Source organism: Choloepus didactylus, chromosome 15, assembly GCF_015220235.1.
Source record: "Choloepus didactylus isolate mChoDid1 chromosome 15, mChoDid1.pri, whole genome shotgun sequence".
NCBI lineage: Eukaryota > Metazoa > Chordata > Mammalia > Pilosa > Megalonychidae > Choloepus > Choloepus didactylus.
In genome coordinates, this window is record NC_051321.1 from 85,965,616 (window position 1) to 85,984,903 (window position 19,288).

The 19,288-nt window shown below is 40.5% G+C and overlaps 1 protein-coding gene across 10 annotated transcripts in view; it reads left to right on the forward strand.

Annotated features, from left to right (window-relative positions):
* The first annotated feature begins 15,989 nt into the window (after window positions 1–15,989).
* LOC119510871 (WASH complex subunit 2-like) overlaps window positions 15,990–19,288 on the forward strand; it is a 56,586-nt gene continuing 53,287 nt past the window's right edge. For 9 of the 10 annotated variants that reach the window (XM_037805294.1, XM_037805301.1, XM_037805300.1 and 6 more), the window contains exons 1-3: window positions 15,990–16,127; window positions 16,231–16,353; window positions 17,024–17,188. In XM_037805294.1, the coding sequence (XP_037661222.1) occupies window positions 16,125–16,127; window positions 16,231–16,353; window positions 17,024–17,188 (291 nt within the window). In that variant the 5' untranslated portion in view covers window positions 15,990–16,124. The remainder of the gene's footprint in view (window positions 16,128–16,230; window positions 16,354–17,023; window positions 17,189–19,288) is intronic. The other variant, XM_037805298.1, reaches the window with a different exon arrangement.

The following is a 19,288-nucleotide window of genomic DNA, read 5'->3' on the forward strand; positions in this document are numbered from 1 at the left end:
CAAGCTTGCTCCTCTTCAAAACATCACTCCCAGCTGCACTCTCTTTCCTCTTTGAGTCAGCTCATTTATATAGCTCCACTGATCAAGGCCCACCCCGAATGGGTGGGGCCACACCTCCATGGGAACATCTCATCAAAATTATCTCCCACAGCTGGGTGGGGCACACTCCAAGCAAATCTAACCAACACCAAAACTTCTGCCCCACACAAGACTATAAAGATAATGGCATTTGGGGGACACAATACACTCAAACTGGCACACTATATATTAATAAAAGGGGCAATCCCAAAAGAAGAAATAACAATCATAAATATTTATGCCCCTAACCAGAGTGTCCCAAAATACATGAAACAAACACTGGCAAAACTGAAGGGAGAAATAGACACCTCTAGAGTAATAGCTGGAAACTTCCATACACCACTCTCATCAATAGATAGAACTAGACAGAAGATCAATGAGGAAACAGAGAACTTGAATAAAATGATAAATGAACTTGACCTAATTCACATATACAGAACAATGCACCCCAATAAAGCAGGATATACATTCCTCTCAAGTGCTCATGGATCATTCTCCTGGATAGACTACATACTGGGTTGCAAAACAGGTCTCAGTAAATTTTAAAAGATTAAATAATACAAAGCACTTTCTCTGAACATAGTGGAATAAAGATGGAGATCAATAACAGATCGAGGACTGGCAACTTCATAAATATGTGGAGGTTAAAGAACACACTCAACAGTCAGTGTGTCAAAGAAGAAACTATGAAATAATTCAGTAAATATCTCAAGACAAATGAGAATGAAAACACAACATATCAAAACTTATGAGATGCAGCAAAGGCAATGCTGGGAGGTAAACTGATAGCTTTAAGTGCCTACATTAAAAAAGAAGAAAGAGCTAAAATCAAAGCCCTAACTGCATATGTGGAGGAACTAGAAAAAGAATAGCAAACTAACCCCAAAGGAAGCAGAAGGAAGAAAATAACAAAGGTTAGAGCAGAAATAAATGAAATTGAGAATTAAAAAAGAATAGAGTTAAGAAAACCAAAAATTGTTTCTTTGAAACTATCAATAAAATTGACAAACCCATAGCTAGACTGACAAAGAAAAAGAGAGAAGATGCAAATAAATTAAATCAGAAATGAGAGGGGGGACATTACTACCAACCTCACAGAAATAAAAAAAAAGACCATAAGTGGAATCTATGAACAACTGTATGCCAACAAATTAGAAAACTTAGATGAAATGGATAAATTCCTAGAAACACACGAACAACCTACATCGACTCTACAAGAAATAGAAGACCTCAACAGACCAATCACGAGTAAAGAAATTAAATCAGTCATCAAAAACCTCCCAAAGAAAAGCTCATGACCAGATAGATGGCTTCACAGGTGAATTTTACCAGTCATTCCAAGAAGACTTAATACCAATCCTGCACAAACTCTTCCAAAAAGTTGAAGAGGAGGGAATGCTACCTAATTCATTCTATAAAGCTAACATTACCCTAACACTAAAGCCAGATAAAGATGCTTAAAGAATAAAAAATTACAGAACAATTTCTCTAATGAATATCAATGCAAAGTACTGAACAAAATACTTGCAAATCAAATCCAATAACATATCAAAAGAATTATATACCATGATCAAGTGGGTTTTAATATGGGCCTGCAAGGGTGGCTCCACACAAGAAAATCAATTAATGAAATACACCACATTAACAAACCAAAGGGGGAAAAAAAAAACACATGATCATATCAATTGATGTAGAAAAGGCATTTAACAAAATCCAGCATCCTTTCTTGATCAAAATACTTCAAAAGACAGGAATGGAAGGAATCTTCCTCAACATGATAAAGGCCATATACGAAAAACCCACAGCTAACATCATTCTCAATGGCAAAACAGTAAAAGCTTTCCCTCTAAGATCAGGTACAAGACAAGGATGTCCACTGTCACCACTGTTACTCAATATTGTGCTAGAAGTTCTAGCAAGAGCAGCTAGGCAAGAAAAAGAAATAGAAGCCATCTAAATTGGAAAGGAAGAAAAATTTTCACTATTTGTGGCTGATATGAAGCAAACAGAGAAAACCCATAAAAATCTATAAGTAAGCTACTAGACCTAATGAGTTCAGCAAAGTGACAGGGTACAAGATCAACACACAGAAACCTCTAGTGTTTCTATACACTAGGAATGAGCAATCTGAGGAGAAAATCAGTTTAAAAATGCATTTATAATAGCAACTAAATGAATCAAATATCTAGGAATAAATTTAACCAAGGATGCAAAGGACCTGAGCACATTAAAGGTCCAATTTATGTTGAATAGTCAGTAAAGGTGGATGTGTTAATTCATTTTGCTACTTGCAAGTCCGGGCTGAAGCTATATTCATGGGTCAATAAATATTATATACTTATTTGCTAATGCTATTTTAAAGTATCTGTTGTAGTCTGCTAATGCTGCTGGAATGCAAAACACCAGAAATGGATTGGCTTTTATAAAAGGGGGTTTATTTGGTTACACAGTTACAGTCTTAAGGCCGTAAAGTGTGCATCAACAAAGGGTGCCTTCACTAGAGAAAAGCCATTGGCATCCAGAAAACCTCTGTTAGCTGGGAAGGTATATGGCTAGTGTCTGCTTGCACCCAGGTTGCATTTCAAAATGGCATTCTCCAAAATGTCAGTGTCAGCTTCCAACAGCCATCTTCAAAATGTCTGTCTCAGCTCCAGCTCCCCATGAGCTCCTTCTGTCTGAGCTTATATAGTGCTCCAGTAAGCTAAACAAGGCCCACACTGAATGGGTGGGGCCCCCATAAGAATGCTTTAAAAGATATGGCTTTTTCTGGGGGACATAATATATACAAACCGGCACAGTGTCATAATGCTGCCTTGCTTTTACGGAGATGGCACCACTGACCTTCAATCCATGGGGTATGTGCAGAACATCATAAAAAAGAGAAAAATTCTAAAAGTTACCAAAGTGGAAAGATAGTTTATCCTCAAGGGAATAAGAATCAGATTTTAAATGTACATCTCATTAGCAATACTGCATTCAAGAAGACAATGAGGTATTATCTTCAATTAGCTGTTGGGGAAAAAAAAACTGTCATTTTACAATTCTATAGCCAACTACAGTATCATTTATGGGTAGGGGCAAAAGAATGGCATTTTTGCACATTCAGAAGTTAAGAACGCTTACCACAAACAGGTTCCCCCAAAGAATTAGTTAAGGTATACCCCTGTAAGGAAAAAAATATATAAAAGGAATCCAGAGGGAGAAGTAGTATGAAAAAACAATATATATCTAATTCATCAATACATCTTATTAAGGTTAAATATATATTGATTTTCAAATGCTTAAAATAACACCTTGGAACTAGAATTCTGGGTGATAATCCACTGTAGAGTTGAGGAGACAGAAAACAGCCAAGGAAAGAGAAAAGTTCTTGTCTCATTTGGGAATAGACTATAGATACTGATACCTTTAGGTTTTATTAGACAAATTAACTTTATGTATGGGTATAAAAATTAAGAGTAACCATTAGAAAAATAGCAATGGAATGTAAAAATTTCAAACCAATAGAGGGGAAAAAATGGAACAAAGATAATGCAGTTGAGCTAATAGAAAATGGGCAATTCATATGAACACACCATTCAAAGAAAATTAAAATTGGAGATAAACATAAATGCTCAATTTCACCAGTTATCAGGGAAATACAAATTAAAATATCATAAAATATGCCATTTTTACTGATCAAAGTGGTAAATATTTTTAAGATTGATAATATCAAGTGTCGGCAAAGAAGTTAAGCAAACAGCTACCCTCAGCTTCCATGAGTGGGAATCAGGGCAGTCAATTTGGAGAGCAATTTAACAGTATGTAAATAAATGATGTTTGCATATTACGTTATGAAGTATAGTCAAGGATATAGCAGCATCCCTTATAGCAGTGAAATATGGGAAGCAAAATAAATGTCCACCAGTGGGAGAACGACTAAATAAACCATAGCATGTTGCACTATGGAATTACCTGCAGTAGTAAACACGAGTAATTTAGATATATCTGTGATAATATTGTGAATTTTTTCAAAGTGGCAGAATGTAAGTTTCATAGTTCATGTGTTAAGCCACATAGAAATGGCACATATTTTTAAAGATACACATATGTACATAGTACCTAGCAAAGGCTCTGAAAGTTTAAATATTAAACTCATAATTGAGATCATCACTGAGGATATGGGATAAAACCAGGAGTTGGGTGTGTGTTAGGGTGGAGGAAGAATTTCGGAAGGAAACGAGGTATTTAGTTTCACTGGTACAGCCTAATTTTATTAGAAAGGAAATTATGTATTATTTGTTGAATGAGTCTGATTATGTTCAGGCTCTTTTTCCTCTGGATATGCTGGTCTTTACACAGATGGCAGATTTTCTCATCTAAAGAGGCCAGACATTCAGGGATTGGGCTGTGTAGATCATCCATCCTTGTACAAAGGATTCGTGACCTCTCCCTCCCTCCCATGTGCTCACCAGATGCCAGAAGCTTATGGAATGAAAGGGACCTGCCACATCTGGGCTGCAGATTGGTGATGGAGGCACTACTCTTGAATAAACAGGATCCCAGCACCTTGCTAAGTGAAGCTGTGTTTGTGTGTGCCTGTTGGAAAGTCCTCCTTTTATGTACACAGACTGGAAAAATTGTATATTCTAGGTTAGGTTTCAGAGGCACAATGAACCCTACAGCTTCTAGTGCATTAAAGCTCTTCTGTGACCTCCCTGAACTACATCCACTTTCTGTAATGACAAGAAAAGTTGGGAGTACGTTTCCTATTCTCCAAAGTTTGGCAACGAAAAGTTGGAAACACAACCCAACTCACTCTTTATTTTAATTCCTTCTAATTAGTCACAGATTTATGCATTTTGCCATTAAAAATTCTCCATTGTTTCAAGTCAATTGATTATAAAACTTTTTGCTTGACAAACTGGAAACATTTAATCAGTCTTTCAAAGAGGATGTTGTAAAAGTAAACTATTCATGGCAGCAAGAACAACAAAATCACTTTCTGATCATTTCAGTTGCACCATACAAATGCCAATGTATTTCTTTTCTTCCTGCCCCTGATCCCTTCAGCCCTCACTGCTTTTTCCATACTCTGAAACCCCAGTAGCAACTTACAATGTATATGACCCATTTGGTACTTAACTATCTTGAATACTTTCAGTATCACCTATTGCATTGTACCACTGTTATTTTCCATCTTTCTATTTCTTTCTTTACCTTGAAGTTTGTAATGCAATGGTTGGTTGTTTACTTGACTGGTTAGGAACTGTAAATAGCTGGTGTATACCTTTTTTTTTTCTTCCCCCATTTTTCTACTCATCCATCCATAAACTAGACAAAGGGGAGTGTGGCCCATATGGCTTTCCCAATCACACTGTCACCCCTCATAAGCTACATTTTTATACAATCATCTTCAAGATTCATAGGTTCTGGGTTGTAGTTTGATAGTTTCAGGTATTTACAGCTAGCTCTTCCAATTCATTAGAACCTAAAAAAGTTGCCTATATTTGTGTAAGAGTGCCCACCAGAATGACCTCTTGGCTCCTTTTGGAATCTCTCTGCCACTGAAGCTTATTTCATTTCCTTTCACCAGTGTATATTAATCATCATTAATCTTTGGTTCTCCAAGCTGGCACTGGCTGGTTGCCCAGGACAGCCTCTGAGAAGACCTCTCAGCTTCTTTATTTCAGTCCATCTACTCAGGATGCTGCAAGGAAGCTGTGTGCATGTGTTGGGGGGTAGGTGTAGGGGTGAGGGAAGGAAATTGTGGGGTGGGTATCCCCCTAGGTATGGGCTTCCACAAAGCTAGCAGCCTAAGGGAGGATAGCTTCTGCTTCTACCCCTGAGTACTTTGCTTCCCACCACCACCCAGGATGAGGGCCCAAAATATACCCCAACCCCACCCAAGATCAACTATATAATTTGCAAGACCCAGTACAAAATGAAAATGCGGGGCCCCCTTTCCAAGAATGTTCAAGAATTTCAAGATGGTGACAGCAGAGCATTAAAACATGTAGGACCCTTCTGAGTACAGATTGCACAACCATGAAGCTGGACATGCCCCCATCCTCAGCCCCACCCATCTCCCCATGAGCCTCCAGAAGCAAATCCTGGCCTCTCCTCCCTGTGGCTGACAACAATGAGCTCTTTCTTAGTCACTTTCTCTAAGATACAGGAACACATTGGTCTCAGTACCACTTACCAAGGAACATTAGCCTGGCCCTTCAGCCCAATGGACCTCAAAGCCCAGGCATCCCCTGGGAATCACCCAGACCTACTGAATCAAAATCTGCCTTTTAACAAGATCCCTAGGAGAATCCTGTGTACATTAAAATCTGAGAAGCACTTATCAGGGCTTCTTCGCTGATATCCTTGACCTTATAAATGACCCAGCAAGAAGTGCCTCTACATTTTCCCTTGTTCCCTAGTTCAGTTGTGTAGGACTAGCATGAAGATGACCAAGAAAGGAACAGGAGACAAGAGAACAGGGATAAACGGTCTCTAAGGCACCTACCAGGAATGGGTATGCTTCTGAAATGGAACCAGAAGTGAACAACCATGACAACGGAAGAGTTTTGGATATACTGTAAGGCAGTGAAAGAGGTGATGGTGGTTCTGTGGAGCTGTACTGTCTGATTTACTGTGTTCTTTGTCACTTACCAGCTGTGCAATTTTGAGGAGGATTAAATGCGATGAATCTTGTAAAATGCTGGTACCTTGTTTATTCAACTACTCTTATGTATGGTACGGTGGTTTGGAACTGTATGTACCCTAGTAAAACATGTCCTTAAATCTGATCCATTCCTGTGGGCTCTTAAACCTAAATCCCTTATAAATAGGATCTTCTGATAAGGCTATTTCAGTTAAGACCTGGCTCTCCTCATTCAGAATGGGTCTTAATCTTATTACTGGAGTCCTCTATAAATGAAACAATATGGGGGGGGGGCTGCAAAAGCCATGGAAGCAAGAAGCTGAAATCAACAAAATCCGAAGAGAAGGGAGAGACCAGCAGATGCTGCCGTGTGCCTTGCCACGCGACAGAGGAGCCAAGGATCACTGGCAGCCAGACTTCAGGAAGAAAGCATTGCCTTGATTTGGACATTTTTTCTGGCCTCAGAACTGCATGAATAAATTCCCATTGTTTAAGCTGCCCCATTTCATGGTGTTTGCCTTGAGTAGACTAGGAAACTAAAACATATGGTATCACAGCCTGTGGTAGATTAATATACCCAAATTTAGACATATTCTTAATCTTAATCCATGTCCCTGTGGGTGTGAACCCATTGTAAACAGGACCTCTTGAAGATGTTATTTGTAGTTAAGGTGTGGCCCCACTGAATGAGGGTGGGGTCTTGATCCAGATTACTAGAGGCCTTATAAAGAAAAGGTATAGGAAGGACCCAGAAGCAGAGAGTCAATGGGAACCCAGAAGAGAAAAGAGAAGACATTACCATGTGGCGGGAAAGCCAAGGAGCACCACAGTTTGCCTGTAACCAGCGCCAGAAGCTACAAATCCTGGGGAGAAAGGACGACTTGCTGTATCTAGATTTTGGTCTTCTCCTAGCCTCTACACTGTGAGCCTATAAATTCCCATTGTTTAAGTCAATCCAATGGGTGGAACTTGTGGTTGCAGCTCTGACAAACTAAGACATAGCCTTTCAGCCAAATGCCACCTGTAGTTGAACATACCTGCAGTTGAACAAGTTGGGTTTATTGCTCATTGCAGCAACAGAGGATGCCCACTCTGGAAATCATGAGCCATCTGAATAAGAGAGTGTTAAAGGACTTCATTGTAGGATTCGGGTTTGTGTTAGGCAATTTGGGGGAGGACATAATTGGGCTTTGCTCTGGATTGGATACTGTTAGGAAGGGGTGGGGTTTCATGGTGGGGTACCTTATTATATCCTGTCGGGAAGGAAGGAAGACTAGAGCTACTAAAGTTGTAATTGGTAAAGCAGCTGCAGTCACTCATATTAGCCAGAATAGGGGGGATGTTTTCTTGTTTTCATTATTGGGACAATGTTCATGCCTAAGTGTTCAGATCCAGGTCTTACTCTGTCTTATTCCATCATGGTCACTGTGTGGTTTTGTGTGACATTGATGTTCTATGAAATTGTTTATATTCGACAACAGAACATCAAGGATACCGAGGGCTGCTTGTCTCTTTCTCAATGGACATACAATCTGCAATTACAAACAATGAATAGCCTTGTACATATGTGTTTCCATATTGTTAGGTGTGTATCTCCTCAAGGTAAAATCCTAGAACAGGTATTCCTGGATTAAAAAATAAATATTCAGTTTTGCTACATATTGATGATATTGTCAAATTCTCCTCTGTGCCAGTTTGAATGTATTATGTCCCCCCAAACACCATGTTCTTTGATGCAGTCTTGTGGGGGCAGACAGATTAGTGTTGATTAGGATGGAACCTCTTGATTGAGTGTTTCCATGGAGATGTGACTCAATCAACTATGGGCAAGACCTGTGATTGAATAATTTCCATGGAGGTGTTACCCCAGCCATTCAGGGTGGGTCTCAATTAAATCACTGGAGCCATATAAAAGAGCTGACAAAAAGAAGGAACTCAGAGCAGCTGAGAGACATTTTGAAGACAGCCATTGGAAGCTGACACTGACATTTTGGAGAACGCCATTTTGAAACGCAACCTGGGAGTAAGCAGATGCCTTAGCACGTGCCTTCCCAGCTAACAGAGGTTTTCCGGATGCCAATGGCCTTTCTCCAGTGAAGGCACCCTATTGTTGATGCCTTACTTTGGATACTTTATGGACTTAAGAGTGTAACTTTGTAACTAAATAAACCCCCTTTATAAAAGGTAATCCATTTCTGGTGTTCTGCAAAATAGCAGCATTAGCAAACCAGAACATCCCCCAAAAGGGTTGCACCGATTTACCTTCTCACCAGTAAAGTATGAGAAAACCTTTTCCCCTCCAGTCTTATTGACAGAATGTGCTGTCATGCATTTTAATTTTCACCACTGATGTGTAAGAAATAGGATTTGTGCTGTTTAATGTGCTTTTCTCTAATTTTGAATAATCTAACATCTTTTCATATTAAGGACCATTTTTTCTCTTGGTGAATTATCTACTCTACCTTTCCTCATTTTTACTATGGAGTTTTGTATCCTATGTCCCTTAATTTTTAAGAGTTCTTTATATATTTGGGAGATCAGCCATTTGTCTGTGATATATGTTGCAAATATTTCTTCCCAGTTTGTCAATTATGTTTTTTAAAATTCAGTTTTACTGAGACATATTTACATAACATGCCATCATCCAAAGTGTACAATCAACTGTTCTTAGTACCATCATATAGTTGTGCATTCATCACCCCAACATATTTTTGCACATTTTCCGTACTCCCTCCAAGAAAGAATAAAAATAAAAGTAAAAAAGAACACCAAAAGCATTCCATCCCTCCCCATCCCACCCTATTTTTCATTTAGTTTTTGTCCCCATTTTTCTACTCATCCATCCCTACACTGGATAAAGGGAGTGTGATCCACAAGGTTTTCACAATCACGCAGTCATACCCTGCAAGCTACATAGTTATGCAATTGTTTTCAAGAATCAAGGATACTGGGTTACAGTTTCGCAGTTTCAGATATTTCCTTTTAGCTATTCTAATACACTGAAAACTAAACACTATATAGCATATAAGAATGCCCTCTGGAGTGACCTCTCAACTCCATTTGAAATCTCTCAGCCACTGAAACTTTATTTTGCTTCATTTTGCTTCCCCCTTTTGGTCAAGATTTCCTCAATCCCACAATGCCTAGTCCAGGTTCATCCCATGTAGGGGGAAGGGACATGACTTCCTGCCTTAGAGAGAGAGAGGCCACATCTGAGCAACAAACGGGTTCTCTTGGGGAGACTCTTAGGCACAATTATAAGTAGGCATAGCCTCTCCTTTGCTACAGTGAGCTTCAAAAGGGCAAGCCCCAAAATACAGGGCGTGGCCTACCAAATTGTAGTCTTCAATGTTTGTGAGAATATCAGGAATAACCCAGGTGGGGAAGTCCAACATTTCTCCATTTTTCCCCAGTTCCTCAGGGAGCCCTTGCAAATACATTTTTATTCTCGGCCCAAATTACTTTGGGATATATCAGAATTTCACACTAACCTGTACAAATCTAACAGATCTCACTTCCTATTCTAAGTTCCATGTAATTATGGTGTTTGAATAAACTGACTGTACAAGTTAAATTATTTAGTGTGCTAAAGAAAACATAGATCCTGCACCAAATAAACATCTCTTCCCGTGGTCTCACACAGAAATTGCAGTTTTAAACCACAGTTAATATCTTCCTTTACCCTTTGACTTTATGTGCTTTAGTCCTAACCAGATCTAATTCATTCATATCTCTAATTGAAGTCTGAACTGTTTTCAGCTTTTAAACAGTTGCTGTATTAGCTAATACTGACATTCATAGCTGCCAAGCTCCAGCACTTAATTTCAGGTGTCACACAGATACCCAAAGTTCCAGAGACCAACCAGGTTATACACAAAGAGCTCAGCATCTCAAAATTTGGGAGATAACCATCGTAACTCAGGAATAGATGTGACAGCTGTAAGAGCTTACAATCTAGGGACCATTACCATAAGCCTTCCCCTAATAATCTGTGCTCTGAGATTCAATCCTCAGAGATTGCACATTATAGTTAGTCCATATTATTGAGGCATCATAATGTTTGTATTTTTTTGTTTCTGGTGTACGTCACTCAAAATGCTGTCCTCAAGATCCATTCACCTAGCTGGGTGTCTCACAGCTTCATTCCTTCTTACAGCTTCTCAATATTCTATTGTATGCATACACCACAGTTCACCATTCTATTCAACAGTCAATGTATCCTTAGGCCACCTCCATCCATTGTCAATTAACTTTTGACTTTGTCACTGTTTTTTTTTTTTTTTTTGCCATAAGAGATGTTTTTTTTTTAATGCATTCAGATTTATCAATTGTTTCTTTTGTTGTCTCTGGATTTTGAGTCACAGTTAGAAAGACTGAGGTTAAAGAGGTTAAAGAGAAAGTCATTTATGTTTTTGCTGGTGCTGGAATGGTTTCATGTTTTGCATTTAGATCTCTAAGTCAGATGGAGTTTATTTTTATGTATAGTGTTAGGTATGGATGTATGGATCTACTTTTGTTTTTTTTCTAAAATTGCTATCCTCTCCTTCCAGCACCATATTTTAGAAAATCCATCTTTCTTCCCCCAGTGACTTGAGATGCCACTCTTATCAGTATATTAAGTTTCCAAATGTACTTGGGTTTATTTATGAGCTTTATTTTCTACTCCACTGGTCTATTTGTCTTTTATGCTCCAGTACTCTTTTAATTATAGAGGCTTTATAGTATGTGTTGATACATGATAAGGCTAATCTTCCCAGAGTTTTTCTTTTACAGTATTTCCCTGACTATTCTTGCATATTTATTTTTCCCAAATTTGTGATGGTTACTTTTCTGTGTCAACTTGGCTAGGCTATGGTGTCCAGTTGTTTGGCAAACACTAGTTTGAATACTAGACATTGCAGGGAAGGTATTTTGTGGATGTGTTTAACATCAACAATCAGTTGACTTTAAGTAAAGGAGATCACCCTTGATAATGTGGGTGAGCCTCACCCAATCAACTGCAGGACTTAAGCACAAAAAATTGAGGTTTCCAGGAAAAGAAGAAATTCTGCCTCAGGATTACAACATCAGCTGTTGTTGGAGTTTCCAGCCTGCCTGTTTCCCTACAGATTTTGGACTCAAGATTCCAGTGCCAACTCTTGCAAGAATTTCCATCCTGCCAGCCTGCCTCATGGATTTTGGACTTGCCAGCCCACACAATGGTGTGATCCAATTCCTTAACATAAATCTCTTTAATGTATATATACATATATCCTATTGGTTCTGTTTTTTTTGGAGATACAGCATCGTATTCATGCCAAAACTGCATAAACTGAATTTAATTATGTGGAAACAAACCCAAATTTAGTGACATACAATAAAATAATTGGCCATTACTCTTCAAAAGTGTTCAGGTCATGAGTGAAGGAGAAAGACTGAGGAATATTCCCAGATAAAAGGAGACTGAGGAGACATGACAACTAAATGCAATGTACAATCTTGGATTGGATTCTGGCCCATAAGAGGACGTGGAACAATTGACACCATTTGAACAAGGCCTTAGTTAATAATATTTTTACAATATCAATTTTCTGGTTTTGATTGTACTGTGGTTATTTAAGATATTAACATTTGGGGAAACTGGGTGTCGCAGCCCAAGGGGCTTTTGCAGCCCAAGTACTAAAGAAAGCACCAGACACATTCTGAGACATGAGCTTTTATTCAGGGCTTACCTACAGTGTGGGAAGTCGGTCATGTTGTCCTGAATTCAGAAGTTGCTCTGAATGGCGGTGGGTTAAGAGCTCAATGTGAAGATACTCCGCAAAAGCAGGGGGTGCCAGGGAGTGGTTTATAGGGGTTAGGATACAGACATTAGCATAAGTACGGGAGCAGGGGAGTCTTGTGAAAATAGAGAGGGATTGATTGTAGTCAACAGGGAAGAGGGGAGGGTTATAGGTTATCTTGTAGATAATAGTATCTCAGGGAGTTTTAGGGAGGAGGTAGTTTCAGGAGAGAGGTAAGCTATGGATTACATTTAGCGCTGGAGGCCTGATTTTACAAGGAGAGTAGGTCAAACTGTAACTGATCTAGGTCATGCAAGCTGCAGTGTGCACAGTCTTCAAGGCCCTTGGGGAAGGCCCTGGGCCTGGGGCTCCCACACAGGATAAAGAATATATAGGAATTATTGATGCCACTTTTGCAACTTTTTTTTAAAGTCTGAAATGATTTCAGAATGAAAGTAAGAAATAAAAGGATGAGAAAAATTATATAATAAATCTGTATTTATTCTAATTTCTTTGCTGAATATATGAATATTATATATGATAAATCTCTTTGCCAAATGCAGGAGTTGCAGATTTGCTACTGCCAAGACAGAAGCAAATGGGTGAGTAAAACTCTCCCGATGTGGGAGTATTGAGAGAGGATTTTTCTACAGTAGTTCAGTCTTGACTAAATTTTCAGTGTAGGAATCAGACTTCTAGGAGGGTTATGGTGTCTTCTGACAGGAGCTGCCAACCACTAACAAAGACAAGACAGGCTTTTGATAATGATTATAAAGGCTCAAGATGATAAAATTAGAAATAGTCTCATTGTTGAGGATGCACAGATAGTTTACATACTTGGTCATAGGATGTATGTAAGAAAATGGGCCTTAACATGATGATGGGTATGATTTTTTGGTATTATAATGAGGTGTAGGTTACTTTACAGTAAGGCTTTAAGCCATTGCGCATGTCAGGCAGGTCAATTCTAGCTGAAACTGGCTGTGTTTGGTGTGATAAGGTAGGAATTAGGGTGAGTTGACTCAGATTTCTTCATTAATAAACATTAAGGGGCTGTGAGCAAGATCACAAGACTGCTATGTGCAGTACAAGATAAGGGGATACAAGCAGGGCCAGTCAGGAGTTATGAAACTTTACAGTTAAAAAGTAAATATTATACTGTTACACAATAAAGCATCATCATCAAAGCATCAAGACCTCTGGGTTACTAGCTACAGATATTTGCTTCTGGCTACATGAAAAGGTTAACATTCATCTGGGTTACAGTTCAATGAGTCAGTAGTTACAGGTATCTGTTTTTGGCTCCCCTACAATATATTAGAAAGCAAGAAAGCATCTATGTAATGATTCAGTAACTATAATCACTTGTTAACTCTTAACTCTCGGCTACACCAAGTTCCTCTCATTTATGACCAATCCAGGACTAGTCTTCCTAGCTTTTCTTAAGTTGTTTGAGCACTGTGTCCCTTTTTTGAAAATTCTATCTTGTTTGAGTTTGCCAGTCAAGTTCTGTTGTGTACAAATAAAGAACTATATGGTACACAGAGGGTATAGACATAGAAACATTCTAGTTTGTGGTAAGGAGGGCAAGTCTGTTCTCTTTGGCAGAAACAAGTGGGATAGATAGTTTGAACAAGGTGGTGAAGTTATGGAAGGGAGCTGTTCCAGGATAAGTATAAAAAAACAAAGATAAGTAAAAGGACTGCTAAGAGGACCCAGCTAAGTTGGAAGGACATGAAATTTTAGCAATTTCCTTCAGTAACTCAGGTCCAGGAAAGGAAAAAGGGCGTGGTTGAACTGATTTCAAAATTTGAAGCTTGCAGACCCCATGAACGAGGAGTACAAGGTGAGGATATTAGAGGGGCTATCACGTGAAGTTGAAGGCTAATATCATGGGCTCCAGCCTGAACAGGCAAGGAAATGAAGCTAAGAGGGTGCTTATGGAATGAGGGAAAAGGGGATGGACTGAGGGACTGAGGCTTGGGGTGAGTTGAGAAAGGACGCAATGGATTAGGAAGAAAGAAAGACACGCAAATTTAAGAGGCTACTCTATTGTCATTCAGATTTAGAAGTCAAGAAGTTTCAGGTGATAAGGCCCAGGGTGTGAGTGAACTTGGAGCTTTGAGAATTGGGATGTGGATTAAGGTTAAGGCCACGGTCATCCACAGGGCCACTGAAGTTGCCCATGATGATGTTAGATGAGACACAAGTTTGGTAATTGGCTCTACTCAATTTTACCCACAAGTTTTATCATTTTCCTTTTTTTAAAAAAATGTACATGGGGGAATGGCTAGGAGGTTGGTATATGGCAGCTTAAAAACAAAGTTGCCTTCAGAAACTTAGACTTTAACTACAGTGTAACATGTTGGTGAACAGTGTGGATTCCTGTCTCTGCTTCTTTACTGGTTGTCTAACCTTGAGGGATTACTGCACTTATCCTCTCTGTGCCTTGTTTCCTTAACTATAACCTAGGGATAAGAATCCCTGCCTCAACATGAGAATTAAATGAGTTAATACATATAAAATGGTAAATACTGAGTGTTTCATAAATGCTAACTATTGTTATTAAAGGGCAGAAATATATATAAATGATTGTAATGTAATTATTTTGTAAGTATTTGTACAAGCAAATAGAAAATAACTGAAGCTATACTTGATGGGACAGTCAGGGAAGTCCTCAGTGTGGTGACAACTGAGCTGAATACCAAGGAATGCCCGAGTCGGACAGACAAGGAGGATAGAGGAAGTGGTAAGATTTATCTTGAATGCTCACCGCGTGCCAGGCACACATTTAATACCACAACCCTGCAAGATATGTGTTCCTTTTCCTGAGGAGGGAAGACCAGAAGGTGGACACTGAGGAATGGACAGAAATCGGGGTTTTTATTTTTATTTTATTTTTATTTTAAAAACTAAATTGGTCTGGCACAAGAAGGTTCACTGGAGGGAAGGAACTTCAGGAACGTGAATGGTAGTGGGCGCTGGGGAGCTGGGAGGATTGAGGATGGACTCGCAGAGAGGGATCAGATCTTAAAGGGTTTTTGCCTGTCGTAATGAGAAGTTTGGACTTTAATCGAAGGGCAATGCCAGAATAGTAAAGGTTTTTAAGCAAGCCCTGCAAAGTGAGTTGGAATAGAGCCGGCCATCAAGAGCACTGGGTGATTCCCGGCTCAGTCGTTCTCCAGGAGTGCCCCCATCCCGCCCTGCAAGGGCGGCAGAGGCAGCAGGTGGGACAGACGCGGCGGTGGCGGGCTCCGGCCGCGTCACCCGCCGCTGGTGGTTCCCCAGACTCTTTTGGGCCCCTCACCATCCAGAGGAGCAGGGCGGCCCCAAGCACACGCCCACCTCCACAACGCCAGCTGGTACAAGGTACCAGTTCGCCATCACACCCTGCACCTAGCCGAGCCCCAGGATTCCTCAACTCTCCTTCCCCGCCCGCTGCCGCAGCTTCATCTTCCCCACACCGCGCGCAGAGCGGGCGTGGCGACGCCTCACATCCGGTCACGTGCGCACGCGGTCACGTGAGTCCAGTCACGTGAGACTCGTGATGAGCCGGGGCGGCGCGGCGCAGCGCTCGGCTTCCGGAGCTTTGCTGCCCTGGGCTGGTTTGGGCATCGCTGCCTGGGAGCACGCCGAGCCGCGCGGCCGGGATGGTGAGGGCGGCAGGCCGAGGCCGGGGCTGGGGCTGGGGCCGGGGCTGGGCCAGGGCTGCCGCTGCCCCCAGCCTCATCCCTTTTCTCGTCCTTCCGCCTGCAGATGAATGGGACGACCCCCGACCCGGAGCGGGCGCCGGCGTCAGAGCCTGTGTGGGAGCGGCCCTGGTCGGTGGAGGAGATCCGCAAGAGCAGCCAGAACTGGTCGCTGGCGGCCGACGCGGGCGTGAGAGACGGGCCCAGGGCCGGGCGGACGGGCGGGCTGCGGGGGGCCTCGCTTCAGTGGTTCTGTTTGGTTCATTACAGTACACAGTCCCTCCTCGTCCCTAAAATCTCCTCACCTTGCTGAGTGCTCCGACTCGGACTGCAGGATTCTCTCCTTGGTTTGAGTTTTCTAGTGGTGTCTTCAGCTCCATCCGTGGGGGGACACATTCATTTCTGCCGCGCTGCGGGATTGCTGCAGCCCCTAGTGAGGCAATTCCATGTTGGGACCTGGCATGAGTGGGGCGGGAGACAAGCTGTGATGAGGGGGACTCTTCAAGCAGGGCGCCCAGGAATTCAGAACCCAGAACCTTCACTCCCAAGTCCCGTATGAATAGGGTTCTTTAGTAAAAGTGGTGGTTTGTTATCTCATCATTCACCTGCGATCCTTGTAGAATGACAGTCAAACAGGAAATTTCCTCCAGAAACGAGATTGCAAGTGTCCATCGATTCGTTGCTACTGTTTTGTTGAGCTTTCTTAGTGTTTCTCAACACTACTTGGTCTTACTACTGTCAAAAGCAACATCCTTTTTACGCACACATACACAAAGGTGAAAGGAAAGAGGCTATTTCTTTTGAGCCACAGGATAGAGGCATTTAATATTGATATTACTGTAATATTTGTTTTTGAATAGCTACTACAGTTTCTACAGGAATTCTCACAACAGACTATCTCTAGGACCCATGAAATCAAGAAACAAGTGGATGGACTAATTCGGGAAACTAAGGCCACAGATTGCCGCCTGCATAATGTCTTCAATGACTTCCTTATGCTGTCTAACACCCAGTTCATTGAGAATGTGAGTTACTTCCGTCAGACTTAAAATGCTTTTGGGAGAGTCTTTGGGGAGCAAGCATTATCTAATTTTAAATGAGCTATTAGTTTCCCTCATAAACAGAAATAGTGGATCTTGGTAATTGGAAGCTGCTTTCTGTAGGATTGACACCTGCTTTTTATTGGTAAAGTTCTAAGTTTATTATTTTTTTCAAGATCTGTTTTTTTAATCTTATGATAAGGTTTCCTCATTTTTCAGTTTTTCCATCCCTTTTGATATTTGAGAGTAGGCAGCATTTGTGCTGAAGTTTGTGGCATTTAAACAACCCACCCTTGTTAAGGTGTTTTCTGCAGGGGACCCTGTTCCTGATCTGATCCTCTGGGCACCACCATGTGTCTGCAACTTAGATTGGGTTATTATGTTGTGATAAATATAATAAAGGGATGTATGTGTCTACTTGGAATACTCTCAACTAACATTTTGTTTGGACCAAACTTGTCATGTAGAATGAACTCTATGTGAATTATGGAACTTTTAACCCATGTGTGATTCTGTCTATATTTATTGAGTTTCTGCTAGGTGTTAGGAAAACACAGGTAAATTAGATATAACCTCTGCCTTGGAGAAAGTCACAATCCACCATAAATAGCATAATTCCAAAATAGAAAGGAAGCAAGTGAGTGAGCAGGAGGGTATTAAGAAATGAAGATGGAGAGTGAGCTGATCTGGAAGTTAGGGTGGCTAAATTTCTAAGTACTTTAATTCCTCTGTGAAAAAAGAATTATGAAGGTGGGCTATGTCTTGATGTTGTCAGATATAAAGTAATGAAAAAGATTTTCAAAAGCAAGATTATTAGAAGCCCAAGATTTGGGATGGTTTTGAGGACACCACAGAGTGCCACAGCATGCAGTGTGTTTGGCATTTTTTAGTAGTTTTGGTTTGAAATGCTACTGCTAGCCTTTTTGGTGATCTGTGTGTAAAATCGATCTGAAAGATCTCTTTGCTAAAGATTTTATTAAATGGCAAAGCAAATCCTGTAAATTTTAAACATGACAAGTATTTGAGTTAAATGCTTGTTCCTGGCCCTGAGCATAACTTTCTTGCTGGAAGAGTTGGTTTTAGAGGACCAACTTATTGGTCTCTTATTTCCCTGGTTTGTGCAGCTCTGTCACTTTTTCATGGAAGTGAATTTGTTGGCTTTTAAAATATATGTTTATTCATTCTGTACATTTCTTGTTGGAGCCAGTGCTTAACTTTTTCTCTGCAGTTAGTATTGCAGCATTAGACTGGGCAAGCAAAAGATTTGGGAGGTTTTTTGGTGCCTTATGTGAGTGACATGAGTATGTTAATTGCTGTGCCTGTACCAATCCTTTATTGATAACATCAGTGGAGAGAAGTGGGGCTGTCATAAACTTCTCTTTCTAAGTCATAGTTCTCAGGTCTTCTCTTTTCCTCTAGCTTTTTTTTTTTTTTTTTTGCGGTGGGGGGGAGGGGGCAATTTTCTTAGATTCTAAGTTTTCCATGATCTAGTGTTTTTTAATTTGTTAATGGTTCTTTATTTCTGCTTACTTCTGTGGATTCTCTGCCTTTCACCCACCTCTCACTCCCTTTATCCATAAGTCCTGGTCCCTCTTCCTCTTGTACTCTGCAGCCGGAATTTTTCTCTGGATATGCTCATTGCCACTGCCAAATTTAACCACTTCCCAGACCTCCATGTAATGCCTCACATTACTGGTTCTTGCCGTTCATGACTGAGCATGATGAGAAGAGAACAGCTATGTTTACTAAAACTCTTGAGAATCAATTTGCTGATACTACGTTTGGCAGTGACCTGACTTTGTATTTTTTTCAAACTCTGACAGTGGTACTCACATATTATAATTGATGCTTGAAATATGGCGCCATTTGGTTTAATGGTAGTTGTTGGAGAGAGAATCAAAGTCAAGAATGTTCTGGGTTTTATTAATTAACCTCAGAGGCAGCCTCTAGGTTGCAAACTGCCTTACTCAGTGAGTGAAACTGAAGAGCAATCTGGACTTTCTAGGGCAAAGAAAATTAGTACCTTTAGTAAAGGTTCACAAGGGGATTCTGAAGGAGAAACACTAATTAACATTGGACAGTGCT